The sequence below is a fragment of the Lemur catta genome, chromosome 1 (genome assembly GCF_020740605.2).
Source record: "Lemur catta isolate mLemCat1 chromosome 1, mLemCat1.pri, whole genome shotgun sequence".
Lineage (NCBI taxonomy): Eukaryota > Metazoa > Chordata > Mammalia > Primates > Lemuridae > Lemur > Lemur catta.
This window is the reverse complement of record NC_059128.1, coordinates 182,000,282-182,019,040: the sequence shown is the minus strand read 5'-3', so window position 1 is coordinate 182,019,040 and position 18,759 is coordinate 182,000,282. Positions and strand designations below refer to the sequence as shown.

General features: G+C 35.8%; 1 protein-coding gene across 1 annotated transcript in view; it reads right to left on the bottom strand.

Moving 5' to 3' along the window:
- AADACL2 (arylacetamide deacetylase like 2) overlaps nt 1-18,523 on the bottom strand; it is a 37,477-nt gene extending 18,954 nt beyond the window's left edge. Inside the window, exons 1-3 of the mRNA XM_045556179.1 lie at nt 18,386-18,523; nt 15,282-15,504; nt 18-87 (exon numbers count right to left, since the gene is read on the bottom strand). Coding sequence (XP_045412135.1) covers nt 18-87; nt 15,282-15,504; nt 18,386-18,523 — 431 coding nt within the window. The remainder of the gene's footprint in view (nt 1-17; nt 88-15,281; nt 15,505-18,385) is intronic.
- Between the last annotated feature and the right edge of the window lie 236 nt (nt 18,524-18,759).

Genomic DNA, 18,759 nt, shown 5'->3' with positions numbered 1-18,759 from the left:
GAAAATCACTCTCTTACTCCACGCTTACAACAACAGCATCAAGTTTGTTTGCAGTCCATCTGTTCAGGTAGTCAAAAACTCTGTTCTCTGAAATGAAGAAATAAATATCAGGATAATCCCCATAATTAAAAAGCAACAAAAACTGTTACAGCTACAAATGTGGAATGAACTGTGGTTTGTGAACGTCACACAGGAACTGTTATTTACCACACCATTTCCATGCAGAGGGTCCTGAACTCCACATGACACACTCTGGCCATCCCAGTCTCTTCAGTCATTCTCTCCAGAGGCAGAAGGATCACTTTGCCAATTGGTATTTTGGGGAAGAGAAACTAGGCTCAGTCCATTCTAATTTTCTCTTGCCATCTCTTGTCTGTACACAATGATCCTTACAAGGTCCTTTTGTGTCCTGGTGCATTCTACTCTGCTGTGCTCCTCCAGGCAGCAAGGTTCATAGGGAGGAGGTATGTGATTAGTCAGTAGGGCCACCCACTGTGGCTAGGCTAATCTAACTCAAGAGTGACAGAGAAATGCCTAAATATGCATTCACCAAAGCCTTCATTAAAAATAAGGGTAATGTTTTGACTTTCATTTACTTGAATTCTGTGTATAATTTTTCAATTGGTTCAGAAGTCAGGAGAGAAAGAAAGTAATGGTATTGACTCTAAAACAATGCTTAGTATAATAACGTGGTCCCTCAAAATCACTGTTTTCTTTGAATATGCTACATGATGAAATGGTCCAATAATATTGGCATTAAGACAGAGTCTAAGGAGAAGCAAGAGATTTTAAGACAGCCTCTAGCAAGTCAGTGTGCAAACTTAGATGTACATGTGAATTTTGACATGCTTTGCACACAATCCATAGACTCTTCCCCAATAAACATACATACATACACATGCACATCCCATATCTTTCCCCAAGCATCCACAAATCAGATTTACTAGTGGCCTGGCCAAAACACCTTGGCAAATTCTGTGACATTTGCTACTGCTTTATTTACCAAAAGATCCTAGAAATTCAGAGAATTCTAGGATTGTAATCAAATTCCAGACTTTTCTAAGGCTTCTCTTGCACATTAACAAAATTTAAAATTAAAAACTATTTAAAGGGGGGTAGAAAAATGGTGGAGTAAAGGTGAGCTCCTGGATTTCTGCTCCTAGAGAAAGAGGTATAGATCTCAGTCTGCTACACATGAGTGGATTGCTCCCTTACAAGAACAGTGTTGTGAATCAGCAGAGAAACAGCATAGGACACATAAAACAGGGGAAAAAAAGGTGAACGGGAGATAGGATTGTGAAATCTGGAGAGTGCAAGACAAACAATAGAGAACAGAGCATGGGATGGCTGTGCCGGCCTGGCCAGCGAGTGCAGTGGGATCTGACCCAAAGGAGAACGTCCTGCTTCTCCACTGACTTCCACCCCACTCAGACAGGGACCTGCCTGAAGTCGGTGCAAAATCATGGCAGGAAATGGGCTTTATGGAGAAGATGATAGTGGGAAGCATCTTGAACTTCCCAGAGCTCTGTTCCAGGACTGCACTGGACAGAGGATGGACTGGCCTGAGCTACCACTGGAAGGAGTTAGGAGACAGGCAACTTGCCTCTGGCAGTCAGCAGGTCCAGAACAATGGAGGTGGACACTAAGAAGGGGACTCTAACCTGCAAAGTGCTGCAGGTGAATAGGTCAGCTCAGGGTAGGTCAGAAAGAGCAAGAGCTCCTGCTGGACAGGTGTGAGATTGTGGGAGGGTGACATAAAAGAGACAATGGGGCATCCTGATGACTCAGCTCCCCAATCTGGCATCTGTCAACTCCTGAACAGTCACCCCCAGTGCTAGCGCTCTGTGGGCAGGAGTGGCAATATTTGGGGTCCACAACCCAGACACTGCAGCATGCTATGGTGTCTGGCAGCTGCCTTCCCTGAGCCCAGAGACTCTCACAACAAGCTCCACCCTTACATGACCTATAGTCAACTAGCCAGACCTGTTTTGATGGGTGAATTTTGAATACTTCCCCAGTCATGGGAGGCTAACATCCATGGGATTTACAGGTTCTGGGGCACTGGGCAGACTGGGGCACCACCCCATTCCCCTAGTCAGCAACTTTCATGCAGAAAGTAGTAGGCTCCACACCTAGAGGTAGGGAGAGACAAGAAAAGCCACTTTCCCTCTGTGACTAGCATGAATCCGTGGGGTCTTGGCACAGATCAATAGTTGACAGCCCAGTGATCTTGCTTGTCAGACAGATTTAGGTCATCCAGTAGGATCATAACTCTGGGACTGGATTTCCACCTCCAGTCAGCTGCCAACAGTGAGGGTCTGTGGTCAGGGAAGAAAAATCCTGGCATGAGGTCACAATTGGCTCACCAAGTAACCCCTCCCATCAGGAGCAGCCTCCCAACTGTGGAAGAAGAACCCTGAACAACATATTAGCGGCTCCCCCAGCAGCAGATCAAGCAACCGTAGAAGCGCACACACCTAGGCTGGTAGGCAGCAGCTGCAATCTGGCTTGCTCCTAAACAGCACCTACTGGAACAGAGCCTAAACAGGGCGTGTTGTTTTCCAAATGAAAACCAAAAAGTGGGAAGCAACAGCTGATCCAAATGGGAAAGAGTCAGCAAAAGAATTCTGGAAGTATGAAGAATCAAACGGAAAGCACACCTGCAAAGGGGAATGCTAGCTCTCTAGCGATGGACATTAACCAAATTCAGAACACTAAAATGACAGAAGAATTTTGAACATGGATTGTAAGAAAGCTCAATGATATGCAAGAAAAAATGGATAACCAACACAAACAAACTACAAAAAAAATCCAGGACTTGGAAGAAAAATTCACTAAAGAAACTGAAATATTAAACAAAAATCAAACCGAACTCCTGGAAATGAAGAATTTCTTCAAGGAATTACAAAGCATAGTGGAAAGCCTCAAGAACAGGGAAGATCAAACAGAAGAAAGAATCTCAGAGATTGATGACACCTTTCAAATAAATAAGTCAGTCACAGAGATAGAGCAGAGAAATAAGAGAAAAGAGCAAAGCCTACAAGAAATGTGGGATTATGTGAAGAAGTCTAATATGAGAATCATAGGCATCCCTGAGGGTTAAGAAGAAAATACACAAGGGTTGGATAAGCTATTTGAGGATATAATAGAGGAAAATTACTCAGGCCTTGCTAAAAATCTAGATATACAGGTACAAGAAGCTCAAAGGACTCCTGAGAGATTTGTTGCAAACAGGAAGACACCACGACACACAGTCATCAGACTGACCAAAATATCAATTATAGAGGCCCTGCTATGAGCTGTAAGGCAAAAGAAGCAGGTAACATACAAATGAAAACCCATCAGAATAACGGCAACTTCTCAACTGAAATGTTACAAGCAAGAAGACACTGAGGCCACATTCTCACTCTTCTCAAACAGAATAATGCCCAGCCTAGAATCTTGTACCCTGCAAAACTAAGTTTTGTATACAAAGGAGAAATAAAGACATGCTCAAATAAGTAAAGACTGAGGGAATTCACCAAGACAAGACCAGCCCTCTAAGAAATGCTCAAAACAGTGTTACACATGGATCAACACAATAAACACTCACTAGTGTAAAATCACTCAAAATCTAAAGGTCAAAGGCCAGATACCACAATGGCTCAAGAAAGAAAACAAAGCAACAAAGTTAAACTCAAAGGATGAACAGAAATTTGCCCCACCTATCAGTTCTCTCAATAAATGTGAATGGCTTGAACTGCCCCCTAAAGAGACATAGGCTGGCTGAATGGATCAATACACACAAGCCAAGTATCTTCTGTCTTCAGGAAACACATCTAACCTGCAAGGATGCGTTCAGACTCAAGATGAAGGGGTGTAAAACAATATTTCAAGCAAGCAGAAGCAAAAAGAAGGCTGGCATGGTGGTTTTGATTTCAGAAAACTTAGTCTTTAAACCAATAAAAGTAATGAAAGACAAAGATGGTCACTATATAATGGTAAAGGGTACAATTCAACAAGAAGACTTAGCAATCCTAAATATTTATCCACTCAACTTAGGTGCACCCAGATTCATAAAGCAAACACTACTTGATCTAAACAAAATGATGAACAGCAATACCATAATAGCTGGAGACTTCAACACCCCTCTGACAGCACAGGACACATCCTCCAAGCAGAAAATTAACAAAGAAACAATGAACTCAAATAGAACTCTAGAACAAATGGGCCTGACTGACATTTACAGAACATTTGATTCAAAAACCACTGAATATACATTTTTCTCATCAGCTCATGGGACATTCTCTAAGATTGACCATATCCTAGGTCACAAAGCATGTCTCAAAAAATTTAAAAAAATAGAAATTATACCATGCATCTTCTCAGACCACAGTGGAATAAAATTAGAATCAACCCTAACAGAAATTCTCATCTCTACACAAAGTCATGGAAATTAAACAACCTTCTGCTGAATGATTATTTCACAAATGAAGAAATCAAGATGGAAATCAAAAGATTCTTTGAACTAAATGACAAAGGAAACACAAGTTATCAAAATCTGTGGGACACAGCTAAAGCAGTCCTGAGAGGAAAATTTATTTCCATAAATGCCTACATCCAAAAGACAGAAAGATCACAAATAGACAATCTAATGAATCATTTCAAAGAATGGGAAAAGGATTAACAGACCGACCCCAAACCCAGCAGAAGAAGTAAAATAAATAAGATCAAAGCAGATCTAGATGAAATTGACAACAAAAAAATACAGAAGATTAATAAAACAAAAAGTTGGTTCTTTTTAAAAATAAACAAAATTGACACACCTTTGGCTAGATTAATGAGAAGCAGAAAACAAAGAACTCTAATAAGCTTCATCAGGAATGAAAAAGAATAAATTACAACTGATACCACAGAGATACAAAATATCATCTATGAATACTACAAAAACCTTTATGCACATAAACTGGAAAATGTGGAGGAAATGGACAAATTCTTAGAAACACACAACCTCCCTAGGCTCAATCAGGAAGAAATAGAATTCCTGAATAGACCAATAGCAAGTACTGAAATTGAAACAGCAATAAAAATCCTTCCTAAAAAGAAAAGTCCCAGACCAGATAGTTTCACATCCAAATTTTACCAGACTTACAAAGAAGAAATGGTGCCTATCCTGCAGAAACTATTCCACAACATTGAGAAGGAGGAAATCCTCTCCAACACATTTTATGAAGCCAACATAACCCTGATACCAAAACCAGGAAAGGACGCAAACAAGAAAAGAAAATTACAGACCAATATTGCTTATGGACATAGATGCAAAAATTCTCAACAAAATCCTAGCAAACTGAATTCAGGTGCTTATTAAAAAAATAATCCATCACAACCAAGTGGGCTTCATCCCAGAGATTCAGAGATGGTTCAACAAATGCAAATCTATAAATGTAATTCACCACATAAATAGAAGCAAAAACAAAGACCATATGATCCTCTCAATAGACGTAGTAAAAGCATTCAACAAAATTCAACACCCTTTTATTTTAAGAACGCTTAACAAAATAGGCACAGACGGGGCTTACCTAAAAATGATACAAGCTATATATGACAAACCCACAGCCAACATCATACTGAATGGGGAAAAATTGAAAGATTCCCACTGAGAACTGAAACCAGACAAGGTGGCCCTAGATCACCGCTTCTATTCAACATAATGCTAGAAGTCCTAGCCAGAGCAATCAGACAAGAGAAAGAAATCAAGGGCATCCAAATGGGGGGCAGAAGAGGTCAAACTATCTCTCTTTGCTGACGATATGATCTTATACCTAGAAAACCCCCATTCTGCCATGAGACTACTGGAATTGATAAACAAATTCAGCAAAGTCTCAGGTTACAAAATCAATGTACAGATACAGGTAGCATTCCTATACACCAACCACAGTCAAACTGAGAACCAAATCAAAGACTCAGTACCCTTTACAATAGCAACAAAGAAAATAAAGTACCTAAGAATATATTTAACTAAGGAGGTAAAAGACCTCTACAGGGAGAACTATGAAGCACTGAGGAATAAAATAGCAGAGGACATAAACAGGTGGAAAACCATATTATGCTTGTGGGTCAGCAGAATCAACATTGTTAAAATGTCTATACTACCCAAAGTGATCTACAGATTAAGTGCAATCCTTATTAAAATACCAACATCATTTTTCACAGATATAGAAAAACAATTTTATGCTTGGTATGGAACCAGAGAAGACCCCACATAGAAAAAGCAAACTTAGGCAAAAAGAACAAAATGGGGATCATCAATTTACCCAACTTCAAACTATACTACAAGGCTATAGTAACTAAAAGAGCATTGTACTGGCATAGGAACAGGGACATAGACCAATGGAACAGAATTGAGAACCCAGATATAAAACCATCCTCATATAGCCATCTAATCTTTGACAAAGCAGACAAAAACATACACTGGGGAAAAGAATCCTTATTCAATAAATGGTGTTGAGAAAACTGGATAGCCAAATGTAGAACACTGAAACAGGATCTGCACCTTTCACCTGTCACAAAAATCAAATCACGGTGGATAACAGACTTAAACCTAAGTAATGAAACTATAAGAATTCTAGAAGAAAACATTGTAAATATTCTTCTAGACATTGGCCTAGGCAAAGAATTTATGAAGAAGACCCCAAAGGCAATCACAGCAACAACAAAAATAAATAAATGGGACCTGATTAAATTAAAAAGCTTCTGCACAGCCAAAGAAACTATCACAAGACCAAAAAGACAACCTACAGAATGGGAGAAAATATTTGCATGTTACACATCCGATAAAGGGCTGATAACTAGAATCTATTTAGAACTCAGGAAAATCAGCAAGAAAAAAATCAAACAACCCTATCAAAAAGTGGGCAAAGGACATGAACAGAAGCTTTTCAAAAGAAGACAGATTAATGGCCAACAAATATATGAAAAAAGGCTCAACATCTCTAATCACTAGGGAAATGCAAATCAAAACCACAATGAAATACCACTTATCCCCAGTGAGAATGGCCTTTATCAAAAAGTCCCAAAACAATAAATGTTGATGTTGATGCAGAGAGATAGCAACACACATACACTGCTGGTGGGGCTGCAAACTAGTACAACCTCTGTGGAAAGCAATATGGAGATACCTCAAAGAGATACAAGTAGATCTACCATTTGATCCACCAATGCCATTACTGGGCATCTACCAAAAAGAACAAAAGATATTCTATGAAAAAGACATCTGCACTCGAATGTTTATAGCAGCACAATTCTCTATTGCAAGATGTGAAAACAACCCAAGTGCCCATCAATACATGAGTGGATTAATAAAATGTGGTATATGTATACCATGGAGTATTACTCAGTTATAAGAAATAATGGGGATATAGAATCTCTTATGTTCTCCTGGACAAAGCTGGAACCCATTCTACTAATTGAAGTATCCCAAGAATAGAAAAATAAGCACCACATGTACTCACCATCAAATTGGTTTTAACTGATCAACACCTAAGTACATATATAGGAATAACATTCATTGGGTGTCGGGTGTTGGGCAGATGTGGGGGGGGAGGGGATGGGTGTATACATATATAATGAGTGCGATGAGCACCATCTGGGGGATGGACACGCTTGAAGCTCTGACTTGGGTAGGGCAAGGGCAATATGCGTAACCTAAAGATTTGTCCCTCTATAATATGCTAAAAGAAAAAAGAAAAAAAACTCTAAAATCAGGTAAAAAATAGAAAACAAAAGACAAACTCAAAACTGTGTCTGTGGCTGGAATCAATTTTCAGGTTTCCAGTGTTTGATCCTGAATTAAAGGGATTATTATACAAAATGGAAACATGAAGAATTCTGTGGAAAGTACAGAAAGTTTGAAAGTATAGAATGAACCCTGAGGAAGAAGCAACTCTCCTTAGATGTTCTTTGCAAAATTAGGTCATAAATAAAGACAATATTCCTAGACAGATGAAAAACACTTCAATTAGTGAAATAATAAAATCACTTGCTTAGAGGTCTTAAATTCAGTCTGTTTGGGATTATTTGAATGGAGCCTTTTCTAGTGTGTCTTCTTTGCAATACTGGAATCACCTGATATTTTTGTTAAAATGAATATTGTAGACTGTAGACGTCTTTCCAGATTTACAGAATCAAATGTTTTTGGTTGGATACAGAAATCTGAATTTTTTTTAAAAAGTACCTCTAATGAATTTTAATACAAAGTAATTGTTGAGAATTATATCATTATATCATTGGACTCACAGCCACCGAGGACACTTGTTTAGTCAAAGACTGAGTCCCTCTTAGAATTATAGTTACCTTGGGACTGAAACCAAGAGACCTGTGTTCACAACAAGTGTAACTAGGTGATATTAATTTGTGTTCAGATCCATGGAGGATACATTTTATAGCATTATACTCTTCAATTTCATTTCTAAATTTTCTTGGATGCACATTTTTACTAATAAAATTAGTGATTTGAAAGTAAAAAAAAACAAAACCTCATTTAAAATCCTGAATGTATAATACCCTGGAAAGCAGAAAAGTAAATCACCTAATCTTTTAGGTAGAAAAAATAATGGTTAAAGACTGAGCTGATAATTTGCAAGAAAAGGCAATGCACAATACATAGACAAAGACCAAAATGCACAAGATATAAGAACCCTCTGACATTCACCTTTAAAGCCCCTCAATGATTTTTTCAAAACTATGTTTTCATTATGTCCCAATACTTTTCTACTTATTTTACAACCAAAGTCAAATTAAGTTTTTGTCTCCTATCCTTATCTCAAACTGTCTTCACACATAAAATATTTGCTGATATAATTTGTCTGCTCATGGTATCCTCTATCCTGCCCATTTATTGAATTTATAGTATTTGTAGAACCCATGTAGAAGCAAGAAGATATTAGGATAAATTTTGAAAAACAAGGACCACAGAAGTATATAAAAAGTCTACTATAGCAACATTTCTCTATATTCTTAGTTCTCAAAGCAACTTTGGCATGTTTTAGAGAGAGAAAAAGAGAAAGCCCAGGAAAGCAAAGAAAGAAAATTATAATTTGCAAATACTGTAAGATAATTAGAATACTTATTTTTTATTGGTCAAAAAATAGAAAGTATCTAAAAGTTCTTTCTACTTTATATAAGTTTTGAAAGATCTAAACACAAATAACATGCAAATATAAAATCAAGATATAGAAAAAAGACACAGCTGGAGTTCAAGTGTGAGCAGAATGTTGGAATGTTGTATCCTAAGTAATAATTCTCACATTTTTAGGATTTATATATCACAGTCATTGCCCATGTCAGTAAAAATGATATAAATCTAATAATAAGGAATATTTCCTAGTATTTTTCAAGTGAACTGATATCTTCCCATCTGGGGGCATTTCTCTTGTGCTTGCTGAAATCCAAGGTGGTATGTATATGAACACTTGGATATTTCATAAACCATATAAAAACTTTTATGGCATTAATGCACCTCCTTGGAGAGAAATGAGGACAATTTGGTATTTAATTCATCTTATCAAGGAAGCACACATTATTCTGACCATACTAATACTTGATACAAATTAAATTATAGAGGAAATCTAATTTACTGAAAACATTAAGGAGGTGAAAAATACATTAAAAAAGTACTAGAACATTTTGAATAATAATCCCTTTAGAAATTATCAGAAGTCCCTTTCAGTCATTCTTTTTTTTAAATTTTTCCAAAAAAGGTAAAATAATTGTTGAATATTCAATGTATGGAAAGTGCTTACAAAGGTGATACCACTTATTGGGGTGATGCTGAAACAAATATAAAACATAATTATGAAACAAAACAAGGACTGTGAGCATCAGGTATATACAAGCTGCAAGATACACACAGAAACATTGCTAAAATCTTTTGAGCCAGTTACTAAACTCTTTTAGAGTTTTTTGAAGACTACATTTACATACACACACACACACACACACACACACACACTCACTGATATTTTACCTGAACATAAATAAAAGTGTGAGTAGTTTTCTTGAGGTACAATAGGAAAGGCATAGTTGTAGAGAGAAATGAAAACGTATGAGGTGTTCAGGGAACTAAAAGCACTTTAGTATGGTTGAAACAAAATTACAGAGGGGAGCAATGGTAGAAACAAGAAAGTTAATAAGTGTAGAGGTCAGGAAATTTGAATACTATGCTAAGGAATTTAGATTTATTTCATTAAATGGTGGCTGTCACTGAAGAATTTGGAATAAGGAAATCATATGACCAGATTAGTGTGTTAGAAAGACCTAGGGCACTAAATGTAGAAGAGAAAATACAATTGAATAGGAAAGAAGCAGAGACATCAGAAAGGAATATCTATGAAAGACCATGAAGTACTAAATTGTGGCAATAAGGTCAAGATGTTGAGAAGTGGAATGAACAGGACATGATAATTCAATGTGGGGGGACTGAGAAACAGTAAAGAACAGTAAATACTTGCTATTCACTTAGAGCATTTAGAAGGCTGAGCTGTTGGATTGAATGGACAGTGGGTTTTATTTGTTTGTTTCCTGAGGCTGTTTGGACGTAAGAAGAATTGTGTTTAGACATATCAAGTTTTAGCAATCTGTGATTTGTCCAGATGGATATGCCTAATAGAGAAGGAGACGCATAATTGGATATCGGTAGCATGTGGATACTTGGAGAAGATAAGGGATTGGGAAAGAGAAAATGTACTCAAAGCCAGAAGGCCAAGGAGGGAATTCTGGAGGACAAGAATATTTATGAAATTATGAAGAACAATATGTTAGAGAATATGTTATTTGTTTGCTTGTTTTATATTTAAATAGGAGATGAGAGATAAGAGAGAAAGAGAGACACTGAGAAAACAGTAAATAGCATAAGAAAGTTTAGAAGATATTTTGTTATAGAAAACAAAGGGAGGTCTGCAAATGTCAAGGAGGAGAAAAAAGTGGACTTTATCAAATGCAATACATTATAGAGCTTGAGTAATTCATTCAAGGTGGGAAACAAGGAAATAGGGAAGGACTAGAACCTACTGAGGTGTATAAAAAAAAAGTCTAAGAAAGAAAGGAAAATAAGTGACTAATCAAAAAAGGAATTCAGGGACAAGTGGAATTTTTTTTTTTCCTGATGTCAGTGCCCATAAAACGTTTGGGAGGAATCATTTTAAAATTAAAACAAACAAACAAACTTTAAGACAGAGAATTGATGGAGATTAGTGATAAATTCAGCAAATTGGTTAAGAGCCACATCATATCAAGCAAATGTAGAAAGACTGATTCTGTCAAAGGAGAAGATGTTTCTTCTTCTGAGAGTATTAGAAGGAAGTGAGCTAGGGATTGGCATGATCAATAACAAATTTATAGAAGGGAAAGATCGAGGGAGGGATGAAAGACTCAAAATTTTGAGAGCACACAATCCCCCATATCCTCTATTTCCTCTGCAATAGTAATAAGCTTAATCTCTAGCTGACTGGGAGAGGCCAGGAGGCCTAGACTGATGCAGATTCACACTAGTCCTTGACAGAAATGAGAAGTAGAGGTGGCTAGATACATGTTATCAAGATTTCTGAGCCCCAGCAGGGACACTCATTACCAGAAGCAATCTAGAGTAGGGTGGTACCCTGACCAGTAGCATCAGCAACAACTGAAAATTAATTTGAAATGCAAGCTCCCAGGTCCTACCATTGACTTACTGAATCAAAACTGTTGCAGGCAGGACTAACAAACTGTTTAACAAGCCCTCTAGATTATCTGAGCCTCTATAATTTGAAAAATGCTGTCTTGCGGCTTTATATTAGTTTATTAAGTATTGAATGTCCACTTTCCTTAAGTACTAAGTTTGACAGTTGGTATCTCTGACATTTCACTTTAACACTTCTTGTTGTTTTTTTATTTTGTTTTGCTGTGAAGGTACATCCTTATTTTTTCAAATGCATGTTTGGCTTGTGATTATCTTTCAAATTTCTTTTTAGAGAAATTTTTGTGAAATCATAGAGAAGTCAAAAAATTGTGTTATTTCTGAATATGAGTTCCATCATGGAACCAATGCAGTACAGATAGCTTGAAATACCAATGAAGTGTTTGGGAAGGATGTGGCTATTGAACTCACAGTATGTCAATGGTTTGAAAAGTTCCATTCTGGTGGTTTTAATCCTGAAATGAGCCATGTGGGTGACCTGAGACCAAAGTGGATAATGATGAGCCGAAAGTTGTAGTGGAAGTGAATCCATCTCAGCCTATGCACAAATTAGCAGCAAGGTTTGACACAATTATTCCAACAATATTGGACCATTTGAAACAAATGGGCAATGTAAAGAAGCTGGATAGATGGGTACCACATGAACTAACTGAGCATCAGAAGAGAAATAGTCTCGAAGCTTGCCTTTCTTTGCTGTCACAACATAAAGGCAAACCATTTCTATACGTTTTGTTACATGTAATGAAAAATGGATTCTTTTTGACAATAGCAAGTGTTTGGCACAATAGTTAGATAAAGATGAAGTGCTGAAACACAGGCCAAACCGAAAATTCATCAAAAAAAGCTAAAGGTATCTGTTTGGTGGTCCAGTGCTGGTATTATCCACTACAGCTTCATGAAATCTGGTCAATCAATTACAGCAATGTCTACACAACCAATTGGACAAAATGATGAGGATCCTTGCAATTAAACAGCAGATATTGGTCAATAGAGACAGGCCAATCTTCTTGCAAGACCACATGTCACAAAAAACAAGGCTGCTCAAACTACAGCAGCTGGACTTGGAAACTCTCTGTCATCCACCATATTCACCAGACCTTGCATCACCTGACTACCACTTCTTCCAGGCTTTGAACCACTTCTTGAAAGGAAAAATATTCAATTCTCAACAAGCTGTGGGAAATGTTTTTCGTGATTTCATCACCAATCACTCTCCAGGCTTCTTAGCAGCTGGCATAAGCAAGCTACAGTTAACATGGCAAAACTGTGTCAATAGTTTAGGCACATACTTTGATTAATCATACTTCCTCTTGTTTGAGATATAAGAAACTAAAGTTTTGATTCAAAATTGGACATTTCATATTTAATGACCTACTGGTAGTAGAAATCAACTTTCCCACTTGTCATAGTGTATGCTCTACAATTCACTTTCTCAGTTTCTTTCAAAATATTTTGTAAGGAAAACAATCTTAATGAAGATTTCCTGAAAGATATACAGAACATCTGCTTTGCTGGAAATTGTAAGATTCACCTCTAAATCATATCCCCCAAAGAGAATCTTTAACTTTACTGCCTCGTATTACCTATTCCTAAAATTGCTTTTACTAATTATGTCTTTTTGTTGTTGTTGTTGTTGTTGTTGTTTTTGTTATTTTTGTTTTTTGAGACAGAGTCTCACTTTGTTGCCCAGGCTAGAGTGAGTGCCGTGGCATCAGCCTTGCTCACAGCAACCTCAAACTCCTGGGCTTAAGCGATCCTACTGCCTCAGCCTCCCGAGTAGCTGGGACTATAGGCACGCACCACCATGCCCAGCTAATTTTTTCTATATATATTTTTAGTTGTCCAGATAATTTATTTCTATTTTTTGTAGATATGGGGTCTCGCTCAGGCTGGTCTCCAACTCCTGACCTCCAGCGATCCACCCGCCTCGGCCTCCCAGAGGGCTAGGATTACAGGCGTGAGCCACCGCGCCCGGCCCTAATTACGTCTTGATGTTGCTCTATCAGCCTATACTTATAAGTTATTTATACCATAAAAATCAATAGCTAAGTGAGAGAATGAGTTTTTAAATGTTCATCACATAATAGAAAGTCTTTTTCTATGGGCAGAGAGCCAAATTTCTCATCTCAGGATAAGAAATTATCTAGTTTTGCATTTTTTTTTTACTTTATAGACTGTAAAAAGAATTTTAAAAACATGATAGGGAGTCCTTATTTCCCTCTGGGCCCTGTAATTTTTCTGGTCTTGGTACCTACCTTCCTTATCTGTGAAATTTGAGTAGCTGATAAAACATATGGCTTGCAAGAACAATACTGATCTGATGGTTTTTAGGCTTATACCCATCAAACCAAGCAAGGATCACCCACAAAACATGAGTTTTCAGTAAGGTTAAATACTGCTGCCTAATCTAAAATTACAAGGTCATGTACTCAATGTCTTCCAACCTTTAAAAAAAAAAAAACACCTCATAATCTTTCTTCAATTGAGGAGCCACAGTGCTCTTCAAATGCCCCCTGAGGCTAGTCAACTGAATAAATTCTTCAATCTCTAAGTCATCTACATAGTTTTCTTTTAATAAGTCACCATGAAATTTGTAACTGATTATATTTTTTCCATGTTAGTTATCAGAAACTAGAAAGCCAAAATTGCAGCCTGAGCATTTTTTCTATTAATCTGAGTATTTGTTCCTCATTAAATTTCCATGTTTATATTGTTTGCCTAATACTCATAAGTAATATTTGCTCACTATGTTGCAGATACCTTTAAAAGTTTCTCAAACTATTTAGAACCAAACGAGGCTTAGAGAAAGACAGGTGAAAAAGAAAGATTCATTTATTATTTGTTGAACTTTTGTCAATTCTATTCATTTGCTTAATTTTATTACTTTACTTAAATAGAACAGTAACTCTCCACATACCAGCACTATTCTATGATGAAGTTTTCCGAAGTTTTAATAAAGATAAATTTATTCTTGTTCTTGTTTTGAATCTGGTGTATATGCATCTTAGAATGATCACTAGAGACAAGTATGGAACTTGGACTTCATGGGAAGAGTTTATTATTACATAGTTCTATTTTGTGTTTTCTTTTTAGTGTAAAGACTAGCAACTTCAGTCTAAGCGTTACCACTATTAATATTATTATCAATTACAAATTTGATCTTGTAGCAATCAATAGCACATCCTTCTGATTTGCTACATAAAACATCTGTATCACTTCAATGTTTCTGCTCCTGAATATATTCAGATCCCAGAGGAAAAAAGTTTTAGTAATTGATTTATTTATGCCCTATTTTCAATTGATATATGTGCATGCAATATGAAAGCCAAGGAGAATAAAATGTTTACCAACTCAAAACAAAACCAAAACTGAATTCAAAATCCCCGTATTATTTCCCAAAAGTATGTCTATGCCTATCTCTCTATTAGATATATAATATTTATATGTATACTTATACATATCCATATAAGTATACATATATAGATATATGTAAGTATGTATAGTTATAAAAATAGTTCTTATATGAAAAACATAGAGCCAGTTATACTTATCCCTTATAAAATGGACTTACTGAAACTTCCAAAACAATAAGCACCACCATGAACATAGATTACAGCTCGTCTTGGGATTTCTGACTTTCTCTTTGGCAAGTACAAACGTACTGGAATGTCAATAAATGCCGTATCAGTCACTGTGAGGTATTCATCTGAATGTGGTTGGGTATAATCCAGGCTCAATATTATGGAAATAAACTCCTCATATTTTATAATCCCCATCTTTTCAATACACATGGCCTGTAAGAACAAAACAAAATAAACAAAACTAAACATTTGGATCTTTAAATAACAAATGCAAATAAAGAGAAAGTTTTAAAAAGGAAGAAAATATAAGCAAAATAAACAAAAATTACAGAAACTTTCTAAACAGTATTTCCAGATAATACTGTAAAGATCTTATTACATGACCTTGTTGCCTTTGAAAATCTCAAGTATTCTGTATTTTACATTAAGAGCTCTCTCATTCAAAACCCATCAATTTACTGGCAGTTTTGTATGCCTGCTATAATTATTTCTTATTTGTAAATTCATATCTGAAAAATTTCCAAGTCTTATAACCCCTCTTCTTTTTTTTTGTAGGCATGCTGTCATATTTTCCTTTTTTTATTGTTAATTTTATCTAATGTAGAGTTTTAAATATCACCATGACCACACTGTTAATGATCCAAATTTCCTGGTTTTCAATTCCAAATAGATTGGTGACCTTTGTTCCCCCACCTTTAAAATCCCATATCTGATGTCATTGAAAAAAGTTCTTGTCGTTTCTGACTAGTTTCTCTAGGGCATTTATGTCATATCATTACACAGTTTACTCCAAAGAAAAACCTCAAAAATTACATGGATAATAATACATTGAACAGCCTGTATTATTACAATTATTCCAAAGAATTTAAAGTATTTACATTTGCATTATATAACCTAACCCCTACGCTTTAATGATGAGGAAGCATGCAGAAACTCTAAGTTGCAGCCAGTGAACATCAAGGCCAAGTCTGCATTCATTTTTCTAGACCAGGCTCTTATACTACCTCTTAGCTGTGTGACATTAAGCAAATTCCTCTCTGTACCTCAATTTTCTTGTCTATATAATGGTAATAATAATAAATCCCTCAATTAGTTGTAGTAGGATTTAAATTAGTTACTACTTTCAACACATTAGAAGAGCATCTGTCCTATGTACATATTCAATAAATCTTTTCTTGTTATTTAAATATTCTTCACTAATAAGAATTACTGAGTATTTCCATGCTAACTGGATATAATCCATTAGAATATCCTTTATAGCAAGTTTTTGGTAAATGAGTAAATTTAGTTAATTTTTCATTTGGCAAGTTGGCTTTTAAAAATTAGATTTTGGGCATATTGCCTTGTTTCTTATTTCTCAGATATTCTGTTTTTGATTAGACACTTAAATATTTTTGAACCATAACAAAAGCTACCACTTAAGAGATTATTTTTGGCTCTTGTAGCATACATGATCTTTAATTTTGACAGCAATTCTGCAAAGTATTTATGATTAATATCCACATTTTATAGGTAAAAAAATATACAATAAAGGGTAAAGGAGATTTTCCAAGGTTGTATGTGCTTTATTCTACCAAACTCTACCTTCCAATTCAACATATGATTGCAAAGTAATACATTTATTTTTCAAGGCCATTTTATCAAGAAATTTATTTTTTACTTCCCTTTCATATGTTAAAAAAAATCATTCTTGCTGCTATCACAACTTTGAGTTACAAAATTCAGTCCTAACAAGAATAAAATTGTTTTCCCTGGAACAGCCCCAAACTGTTAAATTTATTAGAGTAATCTTTAAAGTAATTGTGTGTGTGCTTTTCCTATAATCTTTTTTAAAAATAAAGGATAATCCATATGTAATATCAAATATATAAATTGCATAATTTTATTCTAGATGGAGAATGGTGAGAAAAATTTAAAGCTAAGAAAATAAAAGTAGAACTTTTGAGTTGGATATTCTGATAATGTTGTAATTTTGATGATATCCATATCAGTTGAGTGTTAAATATATATGAGGTAATCAAGGAAGATAGTATAGCAGTTTCTGTGTGGAGCTGACACTTTCATATCCACATATTCCTTCATTTTAGATTAAATTGAGGAGCAAGAGCATTGGAAAAAGAGACAGTTATGGAGAAGGTGAGCCTCTAGGAGTGATTAGAGAGAAAAATATAAGGACTTAGACGACACCAGTAGGTATTGGTTGTCGTTCACAGATCTGTTGTTTGCTGTACAAAGCACCACAGGACAGCCTCTCCCTCCTATACAGATGGATTGCTTTCTCTTTTCTGATTGTCTACTGCTGTTTTTGCTTTCTCCTTTTAGCCTCCTGTTGTTACTACCATGGCAGAACCTTTCTGAAGGCTACCTGGTTTGGCAGAAAGAGTACGGACTTTGAAATGAGACAATTCTTATAATTCTGGAGTTGTTCATTTCTACCTGGATGTGTTCTTTTGAATCTCTTTTTCCTCCTCTATAAACTGATAAAAATAATTGCAAGAGAGTAGAGAATGAGTCGAGATATCTATTATAAAAGGCCTGTACATTGTAAGAACTCAAAAATGCTAGTTTTTAATATCTTCCCCTTATAAAGGAGTTATTTTTGTAAGAACTCATAATCCACTCTACATATTGCAAGTCAGACAATCCCTGAAATCCAAAAATTTAGAATTGATGAAAGACAATGAAAACCATTGAATAGTAAGAGCCCTAAATTAATATCACACAGGTATATACACTAATAATGTATATCTGAACAACTAAAAGATAATTATGGGACTAGGTTGCCCTGAAAATTCAAATTTGTCAAGTTATTAAATAAGCCTCAAAGCCTTTGCCTTCAACAATACCATTTCTTTTATGCACATCACAATAAATGGAGTCTTTACATTTATACATAAACTCTTGGAAGCAAAATTTCTGTTTCACTCTGTTCTGCACAGATGCAGTAAGTTTTATTTTACTTAATGTTATTTAACAAATAAGCAAGACTTCTTTCAAAATGATGATTAGTTCTACTAATAAGAAAGTTCATAAGCACTCATTTTTAGTCAATATAGCATCCCAAGTTTCAGCAGAAAATAAATGTCAATCTTACCATCAATGAAAAAACTTTAGCAGCTGCATCCAAGGCCATTATTTTCCAACTTTCTTCAACATTGTCTGGTATGGGTGCATGAATATAAGAAAGAAAAAAAACAAAAAACAGCCCCAAACAGAGAGCTTTGAACCCCATAATATCCTTTTCCAGCTTCTTCAGTACTAAGGTTAAATTTTTTATAAATATTAAATAATAAGTAGCAGAGCAGATGTAGACTGGGAACTCTCTCAGGTGCAACGATCATCTTAACAACATGAAGCTAATTTTCAATTCAAACATTACAGAATCAGTAGTAACATGTTTCGCAAATACAGAGACTCTGAAACAGATGCCATCATTCATCAAATTACACAAATATCATTAGCATGCAA